The 25,297-nt window shown below is 42.5% G+C and overlaps 2 protein-coding genes across 2 annotated transcripts; one reads left to right on the top strand and one right to left on the bottom strand.

Annotated features, from left to right (window-relative positions):
• Positions 1-1,449: 1,449 nt before the first annotated feature.
• On the bottom strand, positions 1,450-9,946 carry fam169b (family with sequence similarity 169 member B). Its single transcript, XM_071905425.2, has 8 exons — positions 9,816-9,946; positions 9,352-9,454; positions 9,180-9,265; positions 7,870-8,032; positions 4,540-4,722; positions 3,393-3,524; positions 3,175-3,245; positions 1,450-2,234 (listed from the first exon to the last, which is right to left on the bottom strand). Exons 1-8 carry the CDS (start codon positions 9,942-9,944, stop codon positions 1,890-1,892), a joined length of 1,212 nt encoding a protein of 403 aa, XP_071761526.2. The 5' UTR covers positions 9,945-9,946; the 3' UTR covers positions 1,450-1,889.
• Positions 9,947-12,074: 2,128 nt separating this feature from the next.
• On the top strand, positions 12,075-24,882 carry ldhd (lactate dehydrogenase D). The gene is made up of 11 exons (XM_071905422.2): positions 12,075-12,219; positions 13,033-13,145; positions 14,095-14,236; positions 14,517-14,658; positions 16,883-17,042; positions 18,109-18,308; positions 19,965-20,093; positions 20,994-21,121; positions 22,461-22,551; positions 23,339-23,450; positions 24,477-24,882. Exons 1-11 carry the CDS (start codon positions 12,127-12,129, stop codon positions 24,640-24,642), a joined length of 1,476 nt encoding a protein of 491 aa, XP_071761523.2. The 5' UTR covers positions 12,075-12,126; the 3' UTR covers positions 24,643-24,882.
• The last annotated feature ends 415 nt before the right edge of the window (positions 24,883-25,297 follow it).

The following is a 25,297-nucleotide window of genomic DNA, read 5'->3' as shown; positions in this document are numbered from 1 at the left end:
CAAAAATTACTCCCAGGTTTCTGGAAGATGACCTGACATTACTGGCTAAAGGACCAAGGTGCTGACTGATTGAGCTGGATTTATGGTCAGGGGATGTACCTTGGTTTTATCAGAGTTCAGCTGGAGGAAGTTGTGAGCCATCCAGACTTTTATAGCAGTTAGGCAATCTTGCAGTGAAATAAGATTATTGCAGTAATTTGTCTTAACGGATATGTACAACTGTGTGTCATCGGTGTAACAATTGTAGGAAATATGGTCAAAGCTGCAAATAATGTGGCCCAGGCGAAGCATATATAAAGAGAATAAAATAGGCCCCAGAATTGACCCCTGGGGCACTTCACAAGTCAATGGAGCACTGGAGGACACATGCTCTCCAATAGAGACAGTGAATTTTCTGTTCGACAGGTATGACCTAAACCATTCAAGAGCTGAGCCAGAGATACCCACCCAATCCTTCAGCCTATCAACCATAATGGCATGGTCAAACCAGCAACACTAATACTGAGCAGTCACCATCATCTGCATGCATTGAAATATCATATATTTTAAGAAGAGCCGTTTCAGTGCTGTGCTGCTGGCGACAACCTGAGTGGAATTTATCGAATATGTTATTGCCTTCAGCTAGCTCCAAAAGCTGCTTAGCTACAACTCTCTCCAAGACTTTGGACAGGAATGGTAATTTAGAAATTGGTCTAAAGTTCTGCGGTAAAGACGGATCAAGTCCAGGTTTCTTTAACAGGGGCTGGACAGTAGCCATCTTAAAGTATTCTGGAACACAGCCGGAGGTGAGAGAGGAGTTCACAATGATGAGTAGACTAGGAGAAACGGTTACAGCGATGTCTTTGAGGGATTTACCGTTGAGCAGATGGTTAATGGTGGAAAAGAGAAACCTGGGGTTATGCTTATTAACAGATATGAGGTTGGCAAAATATGCATCCTTTATGTTGGAGTAAAAGGAGGACAGAAGATCTGTCATGCGCAAATAATGGACCTGCAGTTTTTTTTCCAGCAATGCTCAGCCCTCCTACATTCTCTCCTCAGACTATGGATGTCCTCATTTATCCAAAGAATGGGGTTGATGGCGGATAGAGTTTTGATTTTAAGGGGAGCGATAGTATCTAAGGCTGATAAACATACCTCATTAAAATGTTTAACCTGGTCCTCGACATGTAAAAATTGGGTAAAATCTTGACACTGAATCGTTAAAAATTAATGAGAATAGCTCTTGCATCCTGTGTGGATGTAACAGCAATACTGTTTAGTGGTCACATAACAGCTTATTCCCCTTTACTTATGTATTTCAATGATGATCATATTTGCATCTTTAACATTAGAAAGTGATTTGCATGATGGTCCTATAGATATGTTTCCTCATTAATGCATACTGACAGTCAATGGACATTATTTCTTAAGGTTTTTTTTAATCTATGTATGTATGTATGCATGTATGTATGCCTATTTGCACTTATTTAGAATGCTCAAAGACACTGAAAACCATGGCCTATGAGTTAAGATATGAAACATGCATACCAACTGTTGTGAAAGACTTGCTGGGCTACTGTCCAATTTCAAGATGCTTTTGGTCCCTTGTTATTCCCTAGCTGTCCACAGAATGCACAATTCACTTGATAAAGTCAGCCTAATTGAGCCCAGCTTTATCTGTGGAGTGATAAAGCGTTAAATAAAAAGGTGGGAAAACTACCAGTTACCATAATAAGGCAAACAGCCACCAATATAAACAAAAATCATTTAGTCTACAAAGGTCGTTAAACTATATTCCACAAATAAAAAGGTGAAAAAACTGGCTTATTGCTCCACTACATCCCTGGCTGCGTGGCTTCTCTCTAAGGGTCGGCTGACAACACGAGGCCTCCGTGTGTGTCCGACGTTTAACTCAACGTCCTTCTGGCTCGTTTGGCACTTTTGAGCATTTCCTCCGATTGTGGTCTTGGTCTCAGAGGGTCTGAAGACTCGGAGTGTTTGGATTTCAGCGGGCCAGAAAACATTCGGGCACATCGCGTTCCGTTCGGGGACTGCGGCTGCCCGCGGGGAGGTCCAGCGTCCGGATCTTCAGCGTGGGCTGCCGGGCTGCATCCTGCTCCAGCCAACCTGCTTCTTCCTCGGCTTGGGTCACGAGGCTCAATGTGCTGCTCAGAAGAGCCCATTAGCAGGGGGACTTGGCCGGACAAATCACAGGTGTTCTCCAATGAGCCGGCATCCGGTCGATACTGCTCCTAGAGAGAACGAGAAGACCCTAAGAGTTGTAATTGCTACATTGCAACATGATGACTGATTATGCTCAGGGAAACTGTTTGAATTTCTGCATATGCAACGCAGGTGCAATGTCCGGAGAAATAAAGTTTTATTGACTTTATGACTCACAATCCTGAGATGATATACATGATTTCCCAGTCGGATCTATGGGTTCACCTGACCTCTGACCTCTCTGACCTCGTGAACGTTAGTTAGAAATTCAGCTGGCCTCAGAGTAAACATGTTGAGGAAGAGAGTATACTCACTTACATTTGCTGTCCACCCTTGGATGCTCTTACACCGTTGTGCATCATCAATCTGTGAGGTATTTTGTTATCTTAAGTGTTATCTTCAGATTTCCTACATTTCCCAGAATCCCCAGAGAAGGGGTGTGAATTTGTTGTGTTCAATCAAAGGTCGGCATATGGACACCTAAATATAGCTACTTAGCCAACTAGTTTGTGAGCATTGTGGTGGCATTGTCGCGGCTGCACCCCGTATTCAAAACACATCATGGCTTGTAGCTGCATTGCATTCTGGTCTATTGAGGGTACTGTTGGCGGAGAAATTGGTCTCTCTTCTCTTCTCTTCTACGATGGATTTCTCCCTGTATGATTGTTGAACGTCTCTTGGTGCAAAATGGCGGCTCTAGGAAGAAGCCCTCGCTCTTTGATTCTGAGCGACTGACACCAAAACCTGACGTTTACCGCTGATGTTGATGATCTGTTGTAGCTGCTGGAAATATCTCAGCATGACGTCACTTTGTCTACATTTGGCCAGTTATCCAAAGGAATAAGAAAAATACACCAAATAAGAACATGGACCCAGAAATGCAATGCCAATAGCTGTTTTTTCACAGTGTTTTAGGGTCGACTTTTCCTTTATCTTTAAACAGGCATAAAGACTAATTAAGATCTTCACCTTTGGAGATGAGTCATCTCCTTCATTCTTCACCGTTTCTCCTGAGGTTGGGCAGTTCTTCTCATTTACACCTGGAAAGACAGAGGTCAAATGAGGTTATAAGATTATATTTTTTGCCTTTTCTGCTTTATTAGTGGAGAGAGACAGGAAAGACAGGGCAGAGAGAGGGGGATGACACCCCTTAACTAACGTTTCAAACACATAACAGCTAACAGAACCTTCAGTGTGAGCGTAGCGGCCTAGCTGGATGCTGAGCCAGATGTTTCGTCGTTGGGTCCAGCCCCCGGGGGCCTCCACTTCGTACAGGCGCTCTCGCTGTTCCTCGTGCTGCTGCAGGAACCTCCTACACACTGGACACACAGCGGACATGAGCCCATAACCTGTACAGCTAGATCTCCTATACAAAGGACGGAGAGGTTGATCACACATCCCAAATTCTAGAAAGGAGTAGGGCAAAGGTAAAGGCCATAATGCTGCATTCGCATCCCATGGGAAATACAAGCTTTCTACTTGAAATACTGTTTACCTCCGCTTTCAGCTGGTAAATACAACGTGGAACTTGGGGTTTGGCGTTGGACTCCTGATTTCTCTGACTTGCTGAATACTGACGTAACCAACAAGGAAACATCAGTAGTCAAGTTTAGGGAATGATAGGTTTGTATAATAAAACCAACAAAATTAACCATTTTTCATCCCATAAGTCATTTTGTGATGACAACTCCTTGCTGGATTTTTGGTTTGTGGTTGACATTGCAGTGTAGTGAAGAAAACCAATGTCCACGCTTTTCTTTCTTCCCCCAAATATAGCCATCCGACAAAAACCCTCTTCTACACAATGAAAACACAGACAGCCACACAGCATCATGCAGTATCCAGAGTATGATACCATATCTACAAACACATTCATAGTTTATGGTCATTAAAGGTTAAATAAGTACAATGTTTGCTCCCCCCATAGCACAAAATGACCGTGATATATCTGCGGGGGGAACAAAATACTCACTTTCTGGCCTGTACTCTGTTTCGTAACATTTTCCACAGGATCGTAAATTTCAGATCCTGCGTGTTATTCCAAAATTTAGCATGGTGATGCATTACCTCTTCACAAGATGTTTCTGTTGGATCTCTGCTCTGATTAGCTAGCTTACTCATCTCTATTGTGAAAATGTGACTTCATTGTTTGTGTCAATTACAGGCCACCGTAAACTATTCCAGAAATCTGTCAATGTTGCAATTCCTTGGTTGCTGATAGAGATCAGTATAAGTCATAGATTAGTTAGCGCCCCTTTAAATGTAGTCAAAGGCATACTCAAGGAAGGAAGGCGAATGAATGGGTTTTTTGAATGCAGGAGGGCCTTGACTGACCTGCCGCCATGCTGGGTGACAATGGAGAGCTGACTCCCAGCACCTCCTCTCTGGGGAACGAGGAGCAGAAGTCCTCCAGCATGTGAAGGCCCAGACCTCGCCTCCTCCAGCGCCTCCTCACCAGCACGGTGTCCAGAACGGGCAGCAGGTAGCACTGGCTGGTCCAGCGGCCGCACAAACTGCCTACAACACCGGGAGTGGTGGAAGAAGCGTTACTCTTTGAAATGTGATCCGTCACAGATTCATGATTACCTGCGTGAAATGATCATCTGTAGCACAGTCCGCTCCAACAGAGTAATGTCATGCAATTGGTCTCAGTTGATTATGGGTTGCTCTCCCTCCCAAATCGATCAAATTTTAAACCTGCAATAAGCGATATCAGACCTTATAACCAATCCTGAAGCTAATGTGTGCTATGTGGATATTTCAATGAGACATAATGATATAAACCAATATTCACACAGCAGCAGCTGTGTTGCTGTTTTCACCTCTTTTCTAAAGCTTATTGTCAATTTTTTTCTCTCCTCTCTCCCCTCCTGCCATCCCTGAAAAAAATTCTCGTAATGGCAGAATCGATGAAGCGATCGAGTAAACTTGTTAAACTAGTAAACTTGTTACACTAGTAAACCTGTTAAACTAGTAAACTTGTTACACTAGTAAACCTGTTAAACTAGTAAACTTGCAACCTACCTCTTCACTTGTCATTGTGGGACATGTAACCTTCAGCAGGAGAAAGATCTGGCAAAGTGAGACTGGTAACTTCTCCATAGGTACGTTTAGCTTAGCTATTAGCCTTTATGCACGGTGCTTTGCAGCGTATGTCCTTTGTAGGCCTCCGTAGTGCAGTGGCTTTGCTGTGTGTTATTTACAAATGTATTGCGGTGTCCGTCGTCCTCTAGAGGTCAGAAAATTTCACTTACTGCAGCTTTAAGTTGAACCAAAAAATGTGCTCAGATTTCTAGACAGGAATTAATGAAGTGTTATTATTGTCATCTACAGCAATAGTTTACCTTAATCTAAAGTTATGGAAAATGATATTTATGTCTATAATTACTTTTTTCCCCTTAATGGGACTACTTTTCAGGTTGGACTGACATATACTGGTTAAAAAAGCATGTTATTGCAATTGCAATCTGCTATTGGCTGATGTTGTGTGCTTTTAATATACGTGTAAGCTGTTATTCCCCAGTGCTACACAGAGATGAACCCCAAACACATCAGCAGGGAGGCTTGAGTTCATTTTGCACATATGGAGTTTCGATTAAGCCTGAATACCTTGAGCATAAAAGCAGAGGCCCGAGGCGCAGGCTCCTTACGAACATGACTCATTGATTTAAACTCAATCCAACATACACTTTTAATTTAGGTTTTGAGCTGCTTGGGGACTTAGAAGGCAGTGGGTGTAAAGTCTCCACTTGGCTGCAGTGAGCCAGAGGCAGAGGATTTTCCGAGACTCCCGGTGATAAGGAGAGTCCTCTGGTTTTGATTTCGGATCACATAACTTTCCCGTCTCACAGCGCCTTGTTACCGGCGTAACCTACAGGCTACATTCTGTTCTCTCGCTGTACTGTCCATACTCACTACAGATGGAAATCAGCTGGAGACATATTTACAGCCTTTCTTTTACTGTCTTTCTGTTGTCTTAAGAACTGGAGCTTAGACGTGCTGCTGAGGGTTTGAAGTGCCTTACTTTTGCTTTTATTTAAACCTGCAATAAGCGATTTCAGACCCTGTAACCAATCCTGAAAACTAACGTGTGCTACGTGGAGATTTCCGTGAGACGTAATGATATAAACAAATAGCCACACATGCGGACCAGCTGTGTTTTCACCTCTTTTCTAAAGCTTGTTGTCACGTTCGGCCCGAGTCTTAGCTTTTCCTTTTTTTAAAACTAGCTCCTCTCACTCTCTCTCCCCCTCCCATCCCTGAAAAAAATACTGGTAATGGCGGAATCGATGAAGCGAGCGAGTAAACGTTTTCAACTAGTAAACTTGCTACCTACCTCTTCACTTGTCATTGTGGGACATGTAACCTTCAGCGGGAGAAAGATCTGACAAAGTGAGACTGGTAACCGTCGATAATTCTCTGTAGGTACATTTATTTTAGCCATTAGCCTTTATGCACGGTTTGTCCTTAAGGGCTCTGTAGCCCAGCAGGTTTGCTGTGTGTGTTTACAAATGTGTTGCGGTTTCTGTCACCCTCTAGTGGTCAGAAAAAATCACTTAGTGTAGCTTTAAAGTAGTGTGGCCAGTAAATCAACAGGTGGGTGAACTATGATCTCATCATCAGGAAAACAACCACCAATTTTAAAGCTGCACTCTCCTTCTCCTCCACTCCCTCTTCCACCCTCTCCTTCTCTTCCTTCCACTCTCTTCTTCTCCTTTTCTTCCTTCCACCCTCTCCTTCTCTTCCACGCTCTCCTTCTCTTCCTTCCTCCCTCTTCTTCTCCTTTTCTTCCTTCCACCCTCTCCTTTTCTTCCTTCCACGCTCTCCTTCTCTTCCACGCTCTCCTTCTCTTCCTTCCTCCCTCTTCTTCTCCTTTTCTTCCTTCCACCCTCTCCTTCTCTTCCTTCCACCCTCTTCTTCTCCTTTTCTTCCTTCCACCCTCTCCTTCTCTTCCTTCCACCCTCTCCTTCTCTTCCACCCTCTCCTTCCTTCCACCCTCTTCTTCTCCTTTTCTTCCTTCCACCCTCTCCTTCTCTTCCTTCCACCCTCTCCTTCTCTTCCACCCTCTCCTTCCTTCCACCCTCTTCTTCTCCTTTTCTTCCTTCCACCCTCTCCTTCTCTTCCTTCCACCCTCTCCTTCTCTTCCACCCTCTCCTTCCTTCCACCCTCTCCTTCTCTTCCTTCCACCCTCTCCTTCTCTTCCACCCTCTCCTTCTCTTCCTTCCACCCTCTCCTTCTCTTTCTTCCACCCTCTTCTTCTTCTTCTCTTCCCCTTCCACCTCTCCTTCTCTTCCTTTCATCCTCTTATTCTCCTTCTCTTCCTCTTCCACCCTCTCCTCCTCCTTTCTCTTCCTTCCACCCCCTTCTTCTCCTTCTCTTCCTCCCTCTTCTTCTCCTTCTCTTCCTTCCACCCTCTTCTTCTCCATTTCATCCTATTCCACCCTCTCCTTCTCTTCCACCCTCTCCTTCTCTTTCTCTTCTTTCCACCCTCTTCTTCTCCTTCTCTTCCTTCCACCCTCTTCTTCTCCTTCTCTTCCACTTCCTTCCACCCTCTTCTTCTCCTTCTCTTCCACTTTCTTCCACCCTCTTCTTCTCCTTCTTTTCCTCCCACCGTCTCTTTATTCTCATCTTCTTTCTCTTCCTCATCCTCCTCCTCCCTCTCACCTTTCTGCTTGAGGGTGTAGAAGCCTGCCGCCTCCCCGTCTCTCCACAGCAGCTTGCCGGGCTCGGTGCGGGGGTGAGGGGAGAAGAGCACCTCCTCCTGTGGCAGCCTGTCCACCAGCTGGCTGAGCAGGAACAGAATCACCCTCTCCAACACCGACTGCACCTGTAGAGATCAGAGAGAGACACTTAGAATGGAACCAAGAACCAAAAAAAGACAGAGGCGACCGCACATACATAGCTCCAATGGTACGTAAGTAAATAAACAGTTATTCTTTTTTTGAACTACACCTGTCGTGGTTCCTACGCAGTTTTGATTTCAAAATTGCAGATTTGACCTTAAAGGTCCCATATTCTCCACTTTCTGTCTTGAGGTCCATTCAAAGCTGTGTGTGTGGTGTCATGTACCAAAAACACTCTCAATCCATTTTTACACGTTCATTTTCCAGCATCTCTCTGAGCCTTACCAAGAACAGGCTGTTTCTGTCGCTGTGTCTTTCAGGCTCATTAATATTAACGACCCCTCTGCTCTGATTGGCTAACCGTTTCAAGAGTAAAACGTGAGACGTGAGCCCGGCAGCTACAGGTAGGGAAAACTCTCCGGTAATAGACAATGACAACCGCTCAACCGCTTTGAAAAAAACACTTTGTTAGTCTATTATTTCTTACAAAAATGATAATGAGCGAACCTTTGTGACGCCACAAAGTTACGGAAGTCCAAACGGCTCGTTTAGAGGCTCGCTTTTCTAATATGGATTGTGGTGGATTTAGCTGGCGACCGTACGTTTTGATACTTTCACCATGTTTAGATAGCACATCCAACTCTATAATAAATATATATTATAATCAAAGAGGCAAGGGGAATCCTGTTTTACACGATAGGGGATATCATGCAAAATCGTAATTTCTTGACTTTATTTGAAGATCTTGGTTGGCAGTCAATATGATTTATACTAGTAGTAATATTGCCCAGGCTCTATTAACTATGTCATATCACTCTATAGTAAGGTTTGACTGATATGGGTTTTTGACTGTATTTGCCGATAGCCAGTACTTTTTTGCCAACATTCAATATCTTTAAATTTGACCATTTTCATGCCAAAAAATCCCACGTATTCAGTGTTTCCTCCAGAATTGTATTCTTGTCAGGGTGGAAAAGCCTCTGAAACAGCATTTAGACCATCGAGGGACACTTAAACTCATCTTAACCTCCTGTACAATTTCTAAACTTTTCAAGACCAGTTGTAGTGACACTGGCATACACACACACACACACACACACACACACACACACACACACAAAGCAAGATTACCGGCACAAGGCCAGTCCTGGATTTGCTGGCTGTCCGTAAGACATCGTCCACACACCACCACTTCCCATGCAGGTACAAGGCCACCACTGGAAGGTAGAGGAGAAAAAGCATTAGTCTTTGTGTGTGTGTGTGTGTGTGTGTGTGTGTGTGTGTGTGTGCGTAGCCCCCAAACCTTGTGTCTGATCATCAGGGGGGTGTAGCGCCAGGAGAGTACAGTCAGGTTGATCCTCTTCAAACAACGGCAACCGGCTCACATTTTTTTCTGTTACCGCCACCTGACCAGACAGGAAAACAACTTACAGCGCTTCATCTCTGTTCCCTGATCTAAAGACACTGCTATGGTGACCAACACTGTGTACTTTTTCCAATATATACCCCTTTTCTCCAATGACAAACAAAATGGTTACACTTATTCCATTAAAATAACATTTAATGAGCTGAGAGATCAACTTTACCTGCAAGTTAAAGATGCTACGTGTATCATTTTAACATCAATAAATTATTAGCACATTCATTTTCAGACATTAGTGTATAATTGACTATACTACTTGACTTAACCATACTAGGCTACTACTAAAGCTACTACTAATAATAATACTAATAATATTCATAGCCATGCATGAAAAAGAGAAGTACCTTTGAGGGGTGTGATGATTGAAACCATTCATTTTCATCTGGTCTTGACTCCAGAGAAGAGAGGTACTGTTCAGATGCTGAGGTCAAGTCATTGTAATCCACAGCTGGCAGGAGGTCAATGGGATACATGGCCTCTCACGGCAAATGCACTGTTAAAGTGGCAGTTACAGTTTAAAATAAACAGGCTGATGAAACAAATATACTTCCTTGACATTTATAGATGCAAAGATTTCAACAGGGATCGGGTGTCATCATAAACAATCATCTCTAACTGTATATTTAGTCCAGATACGTCTAGTTCTCTCTTCTATGGAGAGAACCACACGCCAATCTCCGTTCACAATCTGGCAATTTAATGTTTCTTTGCTTATCTGGAAACGTACATACCTGGTAGAAGATTACTTAAGATCTTTTACGAATCGTTAGTGTCTTCTGGTGAATTCGGCACCTAGATAATCCACGAAGCTGCACTTTATTTCTAGAAAATCTAAACTTTTGAATCGGTTCACGTTGCTTGCTAACGCCATCCACGGTGTATTTCGGTGGATGAAGACTGGGCATAAGGTGTAATAAAAGTTGATATTCTATTGGAATAAAAACTACTTGGTGGATTATATTAATGCCGAATTAAGAGGTGCCTCCTAACGATTCAGAAAAGATCTGGAATGATACTTTATGAGGTATGTACTTAGCCGATAAGCAAGGCCGCTTTAAATTGGCAGATTACTGTATCGAGTTTGGCGTATTTTACAGTCTGTCCACACAAGCGAGAACGGCTCGTATCGGGACTACAGCTGGGCAGGTATGTACTTTGATCTGCTAACATTGCTAAGGAGACCAACAGGTTATTACAACACTCCATTACAACCACATGTAGGCTTAATTCGGTAAGCCTTTATCACACCCTGCGAGTCAACTTACTTTATGAGTCAATAAAAAGGGGAATGGTAAAGTCTCACAGATGTTGACAAGAGGCTCCCAGTTCTGCCTGCAACTTCCCTAATGTATTTTCACTTCGAAACTACGTGTTTCTTACTTGGAGTTGCAGCGCCACCGTCTGATAGGAAAGAGGCATGACGTAATGCCGTCCTACTGCAAGATCCGTCAAACTAGCCAGAGTTTACCAGCATAAGGCCGAAAGAAGGCGATTTACATTTCAAAATAAAAGTATAACATTTATCTTTTTAAAAAAATTTTTTTATAAGAAAGCACTCAGCCAGTACTACAGTATTTCTACTTTATGTCACTCAGTTATACAAAATAGCTTGTGATGGTATTCAGTAATTGAAATTTCCACTCTCCTCCACAAGCTGCACTCCTCTATTCTTTTTGTGCTTAGATTTCCATGTGAAACTGTAGGCTATTAGGCTGCAAGTGAAGTTGCATTTTAATAATCACTTTTTGGATATTGGCATGGCATGCTAGTTTAAAGATATGGCCCATATTCAGACCAAGACCATACAGTTAATGATGTGAGTGCCAGACATTTTTTTCTGCACAGATTGTATAAGAGAAGGAGTCAAGTGTCTTATGATTTTATGCAGAGGATGAAATCATTCATGTGGCCTTTAAGCCTCACTGCTGATGTAAGCTGTTGAAGAGAGGTAAGGCATGTGTGCCAGGTTTGAATAGCTTTCAGTAGCAGCCCTACATATGTGGCATCTTGCATAGCCATTGGTGTTTCCATTCTATAGCCTTTAGTGCTATTGGTCATATTATAAGCTACTTTTTCAAGATAGTGGATATATATATATATATATAAAAAAAAGTCACAACGTAATAGTCTATAAGGGATTTATTTTGAAGATTCCTGGACGGAAGTTGCTATTTATTTATTGTGACTAGCTTGACACTGGTTGTACTGTAGCTGCTTATCTGCTCCGGAAGCACATTAAGATCTTATCCAAGCAACAACAACGACAGGTGCAGTAAAAATGAAAAATTACCTGTGTAGTGTTTCATTTGTGTAGCCAAAAATATAAGTTCTCGATTTAAATCTAAAGGGTAACTTTATCAAAATAATAGAACAGTTATTGCCATATGAAAACATGAGGTGCATTTATAGTTGTATTTTATTTCTTAATTTGTTGTTTATTGTGCAAAATAACGTTTTGTTGTCAATATTTGTGCTGTGGAGTGGACGTTTGTACGTTGTTGAGGCTTTTATTCTGAAAAACCGAACCGGAGGTTTTGTTCTTGTTCTCGCTAGCGACAACAAAGTCGTTTCAACTGTCAAACAGTCGGTGAATTGCCGCCGGGAGCGTCATGCCAGCTGTGCTCAGTGAGCTGTGTTGCTTGTAGTTCGGTGACCATGTTGCTCGGCTTGACACCGACCCGTCGCCTGCTCCCTCACCTGCCTGCTTTCGTGCAGTGTCGCAACATCAGAACAGGAGACACTGCAAGAGTAAGTGCAGTTTAAAATAGCCTAGCTACGTACTTTCATACGAGTATGGAAGTTAACCTAAAGCAACAAAATTACAACAAAGTGACGGCAAAGTGCAACAAATACAAATACTTACATCAGTGTATACTTTGTATCAGGTCACGTATTATGCGAATGTAAATGCCAATGCAGTGCAACAGCAGCGCAGGACTGTTGGGTGTTGTGTGTTCACTCATGCACAGTACAGACTGTATACAGTAAAGCCAGTGGAAGATAAGATAAGGGACAAAGTGACTATGTTTGACCCCTGTGACCCGTTTGAACTCTGGAAACTGCGTCATTTATCCAGACACTGACTGTGCCCACACACAAACATCTGCTTGTGCACATTAGTGATTGACAACATTGACTCTGATTTCACTCCTTTGTCCAGAAAATGTATTGTTTGGGTTCAGTAAGCACATCAGCAACAAACTAATGCATACCTCTAATGTGAAAAAGTTGGGAAAACTGGTATATTATTAACCTGATGATTCTCATAGCAAAATTTCATATCCATGAATCCAAATTTAGGCATTCCAAACCTATATGGTAAGCAAAACCAAACAATATATGACAACAATGTATATTGATGCACACCTAGAACATATTGGTGTTACTTTTCAGTGTACTATTCAATTCAGCTGTAGTGTACTGTTCACTACAGTGTACAATGTTCACTCTCTCTCGCCACCTCACTCTCTGTTAATGATTCCTTCTCCACCTGAGTGTATTCTTTGTGTGTGTGTGTGTGTGTGTGTGTGTGTGTGTGTGTGTGTGTGTGTGTGTGTGCAGAGTGCTGGTCTGCAGAGGGTGGTCTCTGCATTCAGGTCTGTATGTGGTGAGGATGCCGTCTTGTTGGGTGAAGCTGTCAGAGAGCAACACGGCAAGGACGAGTCAGTACACAGGTCAGTCTCTCTCTCTCTCTCTCTCTCTCTCTCTCTCTCTCCGTCACACAGCCACACACTCTCCCTCATTGTATAACAAACACCAGTCAGTTAGACATTATGTGCTAATGCATATTCCTCTCTCCTCTCTCTCTCACTGTTTTCTTATGATTAGCATTTTATTCTAAACTTATGCAGCAACAAGTGGTATGACAGTAGAAGGAAATGATAATCAAGGTTCTAGGACAGGAGACAACCAGAGGATCTCAAAGGTGGAGGATATGGGAAAGGAGAATCCCATGTTCACCTGCTCATTTTGTGTTGTTTGTCAGCTTGTTAGCTAGCTAGGAAAAACAAGAGGAGTCAGTCGCCCACTCACGTAACTCTGATGCAAAATATGTATATACTATATATAATAATGCATATGTTATTGTATTTTCACAAATGTTTCAGCAGCTATGCTGCCTTCATCAGGGTAAGTATCCAGAAAGACTTTGCAGTGCTGAATAAATAAACATGGGTCTACTCTAGACAGGTGCAACTCATCTACTAATCAATGCCTTATGACCAATTAGTTCTGAGAAATAAGTCATCTGATTACAGCAAGCACTACAAAATTGTATTTCACAAAATATCTTAGTACATTCCTACACTCTTCTCAAGCTACAACTCAGAGTGTTTTGGAGTAGAGACTAGAGCTAAAGACAAGACAGTTTACTGTGTCACAGTAACTACATTTGGAAACAAATCTATTTACTTTTACTCATAACTCATTACTGAATTGACCTAGCCACACCACAACAATCTTTTTCAGGTATCTCTCTTTTTCTAGCCTGGTTGTTACATATTTACACAGTATTTGTGCGCAGCCAGTTGTCAAATGGACCTCCACGATGCCACCATCCGTGGCTGATAGGACATTTGTGACAGCGAAAACATTATGGAGAATAATAAGTGGGTGATTTTCCAGATGTCGTCCCCCAGATGTGGTGCTGTTTCCTCGCTGTGTGGAGGAGGTCAGTGCCCTGGCCAAGATCTGTTACCACCACCACCTTCCCATCATCCCCTTTGGCACCGGAACAGGCCTGGAGGGAGGGGTCAGCGCCTTGAAGGTGAGAGAGAAGACGCCCTTTCTGTTTGTGTGTCTGTCTGTCTAAGTGTGTATCTGTGATTGGATGTGTCTGCCCTGGTACACAATTGACAATATGTATATACAATATATATGAATGAAAAGTATGAAAATATATGAATTCCAGGATGTATGAAGTGTGCAAAATAACAGCAGTAGAACATACTTGAAGAAATCCAAAATTTCGAAATGTAGGCAGTATGAAAATACATATGTGTGTCTTTATATGTGTATGTCTACAAGTTTCTTCCCCCTCCCCTCAGGGTGGTGTGTGCTTCAGTCTGAGGAACATGGACCAGGTTCTGGATCTCCACCAGGAGGATTTTGACGTGACGGTGGAGCCCGGAGTGACTCGCAAGGCCCTCAACTCCTACCTCCGAGACACCGGCCTGTGGTTTCCTGTCGGTCAGTGGCATTGAAGTTTTGTAGCTCAGTGGGTAGAGCAAGGCGCTAACACTGTTAAAGTAACGGGTTTAAAATAACAAAAAAACAATAAATATCATTTTGGAAAAAAAAAAGTAACAGGTTTGGTTGCTACTGCCACTTACGTGCTATGTGTATCATTTTCATCAATAAATCATTACCAAATTAATTTTGGGACGTTAGTTTAAACGAACAAGACAATCACAGAGAAGATCGTCAACCTCTACACTGCATTTTACGTGTGCCACCAAGTCAGATTTGGCGGGAAATCTGCTGGATTGCTTTACAGCACAAAACAGAAAGAGGGCGCTATTCTTCAAGTGCCAGCGGAGCAAGTAGCAACATCCTCTTTGCAACAGGAAGCTACAGGGTCATTTATAGGAAATGTGCTCTTCAATTTGAGAAACACTAGCTCTAACAATACCACTGGTGTGAGATAGAGGCTACCGATCGTCTCCACCATGAGCTCATTTTTTTACGGTACCAAGGTATCAGAATTAATTTGACAATAATATATTGATGTTTAAAGGAACAATCAGTAATATCTAACAGCAGCCACAGGAGCTACAACAACATCGGCAAATGTGTGTCTTCCACAAGTCTCAATACCCTTAAGCCACTTACTTGCCACTTGTTTGTTTGTGAGCATATTGCTTGACAGATATTTATTTATGCGCAGCAAAGCTGTAGCGAGCTAACCAGTGTATCCCCTATATATATTGCACTGTAACGGGCCGCCACTAAAATCATGACCCCCCCCATGCTAAAGTATTTTCTAAAGTTTATGTAGTGTTTCTATATTCATTCAGTAATGGTGCTGCTGCTGAAAATGCGCAAGATGTTTTTAAATCAAATGTATTTCTACCGAGATGCACCTTCATGATCTAAGTGACAAATAGCGACATGTGGGAGCGGACAGAGCGACAAGCCCCGTCCCCCACTGTACGAAAAAATTATAGGGGAAACACTGGAGATAACGTTTGCTATGTAGCTTGTGTGGCTAACGTTAGCTACATCATAGAGTCAGAGTCCTAAGCTGACCTTTAAATGCTGCAGCAGTGTTCACTTGGTTTTGGAGCGGGCTTTGTCATTGCGGGCTTTGTCGGGCTTTTGAGGCTTTGTTGCAGTTGGTTCTTCCATGGTTGTGCAAATGAAACTGAAAGAAGTTCCGAACACAAGGGGGGTGTGGATCATTTCCACCAAAACAGAGAGTACAGACCGGACTGTGGAGTGACTGGCATTGATCAACATCACTTGCGAACCCCTGCTGATATATTATGGTCATTTTGTGCAACGAGCCAGTAAAATATTACTGATTGTCCTTTTAAACTGCTACACGCAGCACCTTTTAGTATCTTCCTGAAGGATACTTTTGACAGGTATGGCCGTACGGGGGATTGAACCCCGCCCTCCTGTTGGGAGACGACCTCACTTATCACTGGGACTTCCACCCTGACTGATGTATGTTATTTCGTCATAGACGTTTCTCTATCCCCATCCATTCCCTCAAGTCCTGGGTGTGACATGCAAGGTTCTCAACAGTATCCTCAATGACTGGAATGAGGAAGTAGTGCATGCACATCCAAAGACCTGACCAGGTGTTTGATATAAAAGGTACGAGGATAATGAAAAAGCCCCTTGTACTGGACCGATGCTGTCTTTGTGGTTTATTCAGCAATGTTTCAGAGAAAACCTGGTCAGTCATGTATGCCAGGAACATCAATCCAGCATGTGGATATCTTTCACTTTGCCATTTCCCTGTTGGTCAGTCACATACAGTAAAAAGCATTTCTCAATATTTAATCTTGTGCATTCTCACATCTACCAAGAATGCATGTGAAGCTTTTTCTCAATGCTGAAGTGAATGTGCCAGGTGATGTCACCACCTGTTGTACTCTATGGAAGGTGACATCTCCTGGCACAAAGACCAGCCAATGGCAGATGGCCAGTTCAGTACCCTACTTTTCACCGTTAGGTGTCAGGCTTCACCACAGATTTGGGTGGGGTTTAGTTACTCTTTAAGGGCAGAAGCCTGCAGCTCTAACTTCTAGCCACTCCCTATAAATAGAACTAGATTTCCATATAGTGACGGTATTCTTAGAGGTATAGGATTAGGTAAGAATATATGTATTTTGTGCTTATGTTTATTTTCCTTCCATCTGTTATAATTAAAGGAACGCTAGCGATGTGCTGTTGTCGTCCCCAGACCCCGGAGCCGACGCGTCTCTGTGTGGTATGGCCGCCACCAGCGCGTCCGGCACCAACGCAGTGCGTTACGGGACCATGAGAGAAAACGTTCTGAACCTGGAGGTGGTGCTGGCTGACGGGACGGTCGTGCACACGGCTGGGAAGGGCCGACGACCCAGGTACCCCAGCAACAATGCAGATGGAAAGAGGATCTTATTATGGCATATACCTTGAAATGCATAATTTACTCTTTAATTGGTTATTAAAGAGTTAATATTACTTATTCAGTAGTTTTGGTATTCCTGTAGGCCTGTTACATTCATTAATAACCAATTCTCCCAAGTAAACAGTTCCTTGCTGTAAGACCCTATGAACTACTGATATTTATACGTCACATGATATTTATACTTAGACTTCATTTATACTTCAAACTCTAGTGAACAACCATATTAACAACAAAAACATATTAACACAAAAACAAAGTCAAACAAGACTGTACATTTTATTGTCTGGAGAGAGTAAATCTAGCTTCAGTTTTGCCATTTAGCTCATAATGAAATAAGATTAAGACAGGAACATAATGTCCATACTGCAAGCAACTGTTTAAAGTTTCAGCTGAACAACTGCTTAATTTTTGAGTAAAACAATTTTTTTGTCAGTTGCATTCTGTTGTTGCTTAATGGCCCAAGTATTGCTGAATCAAAATTTGGCAGCACAGCTAGGAATCTGTTTGCTTAATTTTTTAAATGGACAGTGAGTGTACAATGTGATTGTCTGCTATGTGAGCATTGGACCGTATTCTTTATGCAATAGGCTTATGTTGATATATCGTTTTGCCATGATATGGGGCCAATATTGATTAAAAATCAGTTCTGGTCCAGTCAGTGTGGTTCACCTCTGATATGATGGATATGATGCAGTTTGATTGTTTACATATTTATTGTAGAATTGATCAATACTACACTGGCTGTCTATGGGAAGGCCTTAACCTGAACTTTTGATTTGGCATTTTGATCCGACTCTACACAAGTATGCATGAATATGTTTTATTAATATGTTTTATTAATGAAAATTCAAAAATTCAAAGATTTTGGATATCGGCTGAATAAATATTGGTATTGGACTTCAAAAACCCTTATCAGTCAAACCCCCACTATGGAACTTTTACTTCAGCCAGGTTCCCAAATGAGACATTAAAGCTTCTAATTCAGGTTCACGTCTTTCCTCAACATCATCGTCCCTCAGGAAGACGTCGGCAGGCTACAACCTGACTAACCTGTTTGTGGGGTCAGAAGGCACCCTGGGGATCATCACCAAGACAACAGTACGTCTCTATGGCATCCCAGAAGCCATGGTGTCGGCTGTCTGCTCCTTCCCCTCCGTCCAGGCTGCGGTGGACAGCACCGTGCAGATCCTACAGGCAGGAGTACCCATCGCTCGCATCGGTGAGGAGGGCATATCGGTGGGAATCGATCATTAACCAATCAATGGCTTTCTCCCTGAGTATATTTAAGACCGAAATCTGAGAAAAATAGACATTCAATTGGAGTGGGTTGTTAAAATCCAGTAGAAAGTCTCCAAAAACCATATGTCCAGGTCCACCATTTGGACTACTTGAAAAGAAGAGTCATATATGGTCCAAAGATACATATACAAGGCCACAATGCTGAATCATAAAAGGATGTTTATTTGTTTGATCTGCCAGTGAAGTTGGAAGGACGTTATGTTTTCACCTCTGTCTGTCTCTCTGTCTGTCTGTTAGTAAGATTTCTCAAAGTAATGAATGGATTGGGCTGAAATGTGGTGGACAGATCGCTCTTGGCCCAAGGATCAATTCATTCCTTTTTGGTGGTGATCCAGATCTGGGATTTCTGCCATTAGACGATTATCGTTTTTTTAGCCAAGACTAATGGTGCGTTCATGTGCTCGCGGGAAAGTCCAAAATCTTCCAAGTGGGCTGCTGAACAGCGTGGTGTTCACATGCTATTTTGTCAGCAAATCAAACCTAGAAGACAAACGATAAACAAACCGTTATGGAGGTTGCAGCTTTGCAAGTTGAGGAATTGTTCATGGCGTGCTCGAGGCAGCACTGGCCGCCCGCCACACACATGTGGAGACCGGTGCTTGCACAGTAGGGTGGATGGTGGAATTGGACATGACGTTTTCTTCAGACCTTTAAAGTCAATTTTAACAACAAAATCAAACTTTTGAGTGTCTATTTTTCACATCTATCTGTATATACTCAAGCAGGAAGATATCACATCCAGAGGTGTGACCAAGTCACAACAAAAAGTTGTGACTTTTTGTTTTGAGGCACAAGTTTCAAGTCAAGTCTCAAGTCTAAATGTAGAACAGCAAGTGAAGTCAGAACAAATCAAGACTCCAGTATCAATTTAATATCTTAAAGAAAACTAAATATCTAGGACTTTTCAATGCAATATGGTTTTAATAGGATAAAAACTTGGTAAGAGCATCATGAGTTTGATTTCTATAATCAGTTTCAACTTCAATAAATTCATTCATTCCATACAAATTCAGAAAACAGAATTTAAATTCAGTCATCTGCTGGAACAAATCTCATCACTTTCAATCTAAGTCATTTACACAAACACAAGATCTCAAGTCAAGACTTTAGAAACCTTTTCAAGTCATCAAAGTACAAGTCAGAGTCAAGTCCCAAGTCACCAGAACTCAAGTCAAGTCTCAAGTCTTCTCTTCATGCATCAAGTCAAGTCTCAAGCAATTCAAATTGTGACTCCAGTCCAAGTCATGCGACTCGAGTCCCTATCTCTGATCACATCAGAACCTGTATTCGACCAGCTGCTTCTTGCCACACAGTATGCGGTCAAGATTCCCTCCAAGTTTTGAATGGGTCGCATTTGGACTGAACATGCAAATAAATGCAAATTAATTGCAGCGACATCTTGAGGCCATTGAGGCTAGTCTGGCCCGTATATGTAAAACACAAGAGGATCATGGGGGGATCTGAATGTGAGTGAAGGGTTATTTCTCGCTAACCAGGTCATCTTCTCACTCCAGCATGAAGCAGAAGATAAAAGAAAGATAAAACCTGTGTGTGACTGTGTGTGTTTGTTTTCCAGAGTTTCTAGATGATGTGATGATAGATGCGTGCAACAGGTTCAATTCTCTCTCCTACCCCGTCAGCCCGACTCTCTTCCTGGAGTTCCACGGTACCGAGAGGAGTCTTGAGGAACAGGTCAACACAACAGGTGTGTGTGTCTCAGTCACAAGCTAAAGCAGAGGGAACATTCTAACTAGAACTGAAGTCGCATAATATTGCTGTTGATGAAAACCTAATATCTCTGACAAATAACCTTTTAAAGGATGAAGAAAAATTCATTTCTAATTGCCAGCCATGTATTTTTGTCATTACAAAAGTGTTTTTGAATGGGTGTCATGGGTCCTGAAATCATGAAATTTTCTCTGTACATGTGAAGTTTTAAATTTAAAGTGCTAGTTACATGATTGTCAGCTGTTAGCATCACAAATAAATGCGTGTTTTTCCACACATGGATACAGAGAACAACCCTAATCTTTTAGCAACACCACTTATTGAGAAGACAAAGGGTTTGGTAGAAAGATGAAAAGCTACCTGAAAATATAAGTTATAAATAAAATAAAATCAATATTTGCTCACTACTGCAGCTCAACTAACATTACTGCTAACATACACTTATCAAGGCCTACTATGCTAATGTCACATCCACAAGGATTAAGCCAACTTGCAACAAAGAAGTCAAATAATCAATGTGCAAAATCTATATTAAACAATCTAATGTTGTAAAATGACACGACTTACCTTATCAGGAAACCAGGGAACTTGAAATGAATCTTCAGCTAGCTAGCCAAATGCTTCCACAAGCTATTTGACTTGTAGTGAAATGGAAAAATCAATCTTCCAATGCAACTGCAGTGAAAACTAGCGTCAGGAGCAGCAGGAACTTCCACAGGCTTTTCAGACAGTTCAACAAGGACCTAATGAAAATACTACAGTAGACATATCAGCACATGAAGATGCCTGCCCTTCCGGCAAACATAAAAACAGCAACATCAGAGCCTGGAGATTTTGAGGTGTGACAACTCACGCATTTTGGTGTTTGTTTCTGTAGAGGAGGTCACTCAGGCCAATGGCGGTTCAGATTTCCAATGGGCAAGAGACGCAGAAACACGCGACCGTTTGTGGAAAGCCCGTCATGACGCCTGGTACGCTGCTCTGGCACTCAGACCTGGCTGCAAGGTGAGCAAGTCTGGCTATTTGCAAATCTTAAGCAGGATAGATATACAATTATATGGTAATGGAGTGTCTCCCCCATTTACTTAGTAGGTAGTAATATAGTAGTAGGTGGAAGTAGTAGGTGGAAGTAATTTTGGTTTAACAACTGACCTTCTTGCCGCTAAATGACAAAATTTAATACTATTGTTATTTAAAGAGTAACTAAACCCCAAGTGTAGTTGGTGCCAGGTGAAATCACCTTCTATACAGTACAATAGCTGGTGACATCACCTGGCACCAAGGATCAGCGAATAGCAGATGGCAATTTCAGTAGCATGCTTTTACCATTAAGATATCAGGCTTTACATATATTTGGGTTTAGGGTTTAGTTACTCTTTAAATCTTAAAATTCTATGACTAAAGCCTATTCCTGTTGGGTTTTTTGAGCTATATCAAGCCGTGATCACATAGGAAACTTTTTGAATGCGTCTGTGCCTTTTACCAGTTATTTTCAATGGTTTGGTCACAGGTGACACACTTCTTCAAACTATATGACATGTGTTTTGGACGTGGCCCTTTTTGGCGCACTGCCCTGGGCGCCAAGTTGAACATGTCTCAACTTTAGCCACAGATGTAACCCTTTTTTCCGCTCTTTGACCACTAACCCTTGGCGATCTAAAACATCAACGGTAAACGTCAGGTTTTGGTGTCAGTCCCTCAGAATGAAAGAGCGAGGGCTTCTTTCTAGAGCCGCCATTTTGCACCAAGAGACGTTCAACAATCATACAGGGAGAAATCCATCGTAGAAGAGGAGAGAGACCAATTCCTCCATTGACATTTCTTCACAATATAACTCCTGTAATGCATTGAACATCACAGATTGATGATGTCTTACAGTGTAAGAGTATCAGAGGGGGGATTTTTCCTTTAAGTTGCCCTTGGGTGAGGGATGGGCAGTACTGTTCATTAGGCCTATTCCACAAGGGAGAAAACTATCTTCAGCTGGCAGTATTACATTATTATCGCTAACCACAATATTACACCTCTCTCTACACACTGTGGGGAAAACTCAATACCATTAGAGCCCAAGTTTCTTGATGCTACTTAAATGTCCTGTTCATACTGCTTTTTAATACTGAAAACAGGGTAATTAATTACTACGCTGTATAGATATGGATTGCCTCATAGCTCTGTGCTACACTAACCCCATAACCATCCTGAGGCAATTTTATGTCTCACTTTATGAACGCTTTAAAGTGCAATGATGGTAAAAGACAACCATTTGATGCAATTCCAATTCTGTGACCTTACCTTACCTCTAAGTGTGTGTGTGTGTGTGTGTGTGTGTGTGTCCGTTCCGCAGGCCTACGCCACAGATGTGTGTGTCCCTCTCTCTCGTCTGCCTCAGATCGTAGTGGAGACGAAGGAAGACCTGATTCAGAACAGACTCACGGGTGAGCAGAGTGTAGAGACATCAGTTATGCTTTATGTCTATGGATGATTCATCATCAGGGACCATGCTACATACAATACTATTGTGTCATACATGGGGAATGTCTCTTTATGTGAATGATTGGTGCGTCACTTTTCTTCCTCTGGGAGAGTCTCCAGCTCAGCAAGTGAATCTGTGATCTGAACATTTATTTGTGTTAAAAATAATAATAATAATAATAATAATAATAATAACTTTAGGCAGTTGAACACCTTATTAATTAATGATGTGATATTAAATTGAATGTTATTTTCTGATGTTTGTCTGATGTCTGATTGTAAGAAAAGTTTATCTCTGCTTCTAATGGGCTTATAATCTGCACAATGCTGCAGTACAAGCTACATTTCTAGCTACTGTACTAGAAGCTATAGTTCATTACATTTGCACTCGGAGAGCGCAAACCTCCACCAATGCTGAACATTTCTCCAACTTGCTGTTACACACAAACACATCATTCCTATCACTTCAGTTTTAAGTTAAACTGATTTCTTGATCCTGCAAACATACCCTTAGGATTTGAAATCAAGTCTCTATCTCCGTTGGTTTCATAGTTATGGCTAAGAATGATAATCCCAGATCTGGATCTTCCTTGGCCCAAGGCATATTTGTCCAAATTTCACAGAAATCCATTCATAAGGTTTTAAGATACCCTGCTAACACCTAAGAAATCCCCCTTTTTCATTCAAAGCCTATGTTTTCCAGTGTGACGATGGTGTGGTGATGAGTGTGTGCCTGCTGTTTGCCCTCAGGTCCCATAGCGGGCCACGTGGGCGACGGGAACTTCCACTGCATCATGGTGCTGGATCCCAACGACCCGGACGAGGTCCAGAGGGTCCACCTCTTCACCGAAAGACTCGCCAGGTAGTGTGGTTCTGAACCGCTGACCTCTGACCTTTGCTGAGTTATTTGTGTCACCATAGTTACTTGGAGAGCTTTGTAGCTTTAGCACATGGGGTTTGATGTCAGTTGGGTTTTTGTCGGTTCCATATTTCGCTCCAGTTTGGTCAGCCAGTTTGAATAGACTGGGATCCAGTTCAAGACGTGGTGGACTGTTTGATGCTGTTGAATGTTTTCAGCTGTTTGGCTGCGACTGCTGCAGTCCACTGTCAAGAGCCAGATTGAGGCACTGTCTACTCCAATCCTCCTACTTCTTCTTCTTCTTCTTTTAAATTTCCGTCCTCCAGAGGTGATGTTGAAGTGGAATTTCAGCTTGCAGGACACATTTGTTCAAAGTATCTTTTGTAAAATTCACTGTTGAATTCAATCTCTTGCATCGGTATCGAAATTTCCGTTATCATGACAACACTAATCCCAGTGTTTTAAGGGGCGTTCACGCTCCAAGCTCCAGTGAATTTTGTGCCCCGAGCCCAGCCAGCCAGACAGGCCTCGCCGCTCCCCTCCGCACCGACTTCTCCTCGTTATCTCCTCTGTCATTCACTCTCCAGCGCTTTTCTCTTCCCCTAATCCTTCCCCCACTTTCCCTAATCCTTACCGCTCTGTTCACACCTCTCCAGACAAATTCACCTCGCTCACTCTCAGCTCTCTCTCCTCTTCCGTGATGCACCGATACTATTTTTTTTACTTTTCTAATATTGATTCCAAGTGCTAAACTTTTAAGTGTTGATTGAAAATTCAGTGGAGAGCTTGTGAAATTGTGATGGTCAAGCCGTCTCATTTGTGATTACTACAGCAGAATAAAATGGAGCTGATATCGCGATTCATTTTTCTGCCCCACGATACGTATTGTCACATTGTATCGCGATATATTGAATTTCGATATATTGTCCCATCCCTAGTATACATGCAGGGTCTGCTTTAAGAGCCGAATAGGCGCTCAGTTATTTTGGTGCAATAAAACAAAGTCACAACTTGCTTTCCCCCCCGTAGGCGAGCCCTGGCCATGGACGGGACGTGCACAGGAGAGCACGGGGTGGGCTTGGGGAAGAGGGCACTGCTGCGCGAGGAGATGGGCCCCACGGCCATCGAGGCCATGCAGGGCCTCAAGGACGCCCTCGACCCCAAGAACCTGATGAATCCTGGGAAAGTCCTGTAACCCTCTGACTCCTAGGAGAGCCACAGACAGCCTAGTCATTCTGCGGGACTTTCCACAGGCGACTGACTGAGGATACGCCCGAGGATCGTGGCTTGATTTCCGTCGTTTGGATTTCAGAGAGGCAGTAAGACGGTATGAGTGTAGATCCACAAAAATTGGGAACTTTTTATATACCAGTGCTCAACAACACCAAGTAGGGATGGGAATCGAGAACCGGTTCCAGTTGAGAACCGGTTCCAAATTGTCTGATCCATCGGAATCGTATGCCTCCGAGCTTATCAATTCCTTTTATCGATGCCGGCATGTTTTTCTGACAGTTGCGCATGCGCATTGCAAAAACTCATGCGTTGCAACAAGAAAGAGTGCTACTTGTAACGTCTGTAAAATTATAATTTCTGTGTTCACACATCGCGTTTTTTGATGTGGAAAAAGCGCTGCCTGGAGCGCTTTTTGTGAGGAGAAATAAGAAGCGGATCACGGCAACGTCACCTGACGTTAGCTGAGCAGCTGCTAGCTCACTAACCAGCTGGTTAGCTCTTCTATCAGACAGAACAGTGTTGTGCAACAAGCAAAGGCTTACCAGATATTTCCAATACATGTCCAGTATAATCCATACTGCCTTTATGATCGCTGTTGCGGTAACGGAAATTCACTT

This window comes from Centroberyx gerrardi, chromosome 4 (assembly GCF_048128805.1).
Source record: "Centroberyx gerrardi isolate f3 chromosome 4, fCenGer3.hap1.cur.20231027, whole genome shotgun sequence".
Lineage (NCBI taxonomy): Eukaryota > Metazoa > Chordata > Actinopteri > Beryciformes > Berycidae > Centroberyx > Centroberyx gerrardi.
Note: the sequence above shows the minus strand (reverse complement) of the source record. Positions and strands in the feature narration are given on the sequence as shown.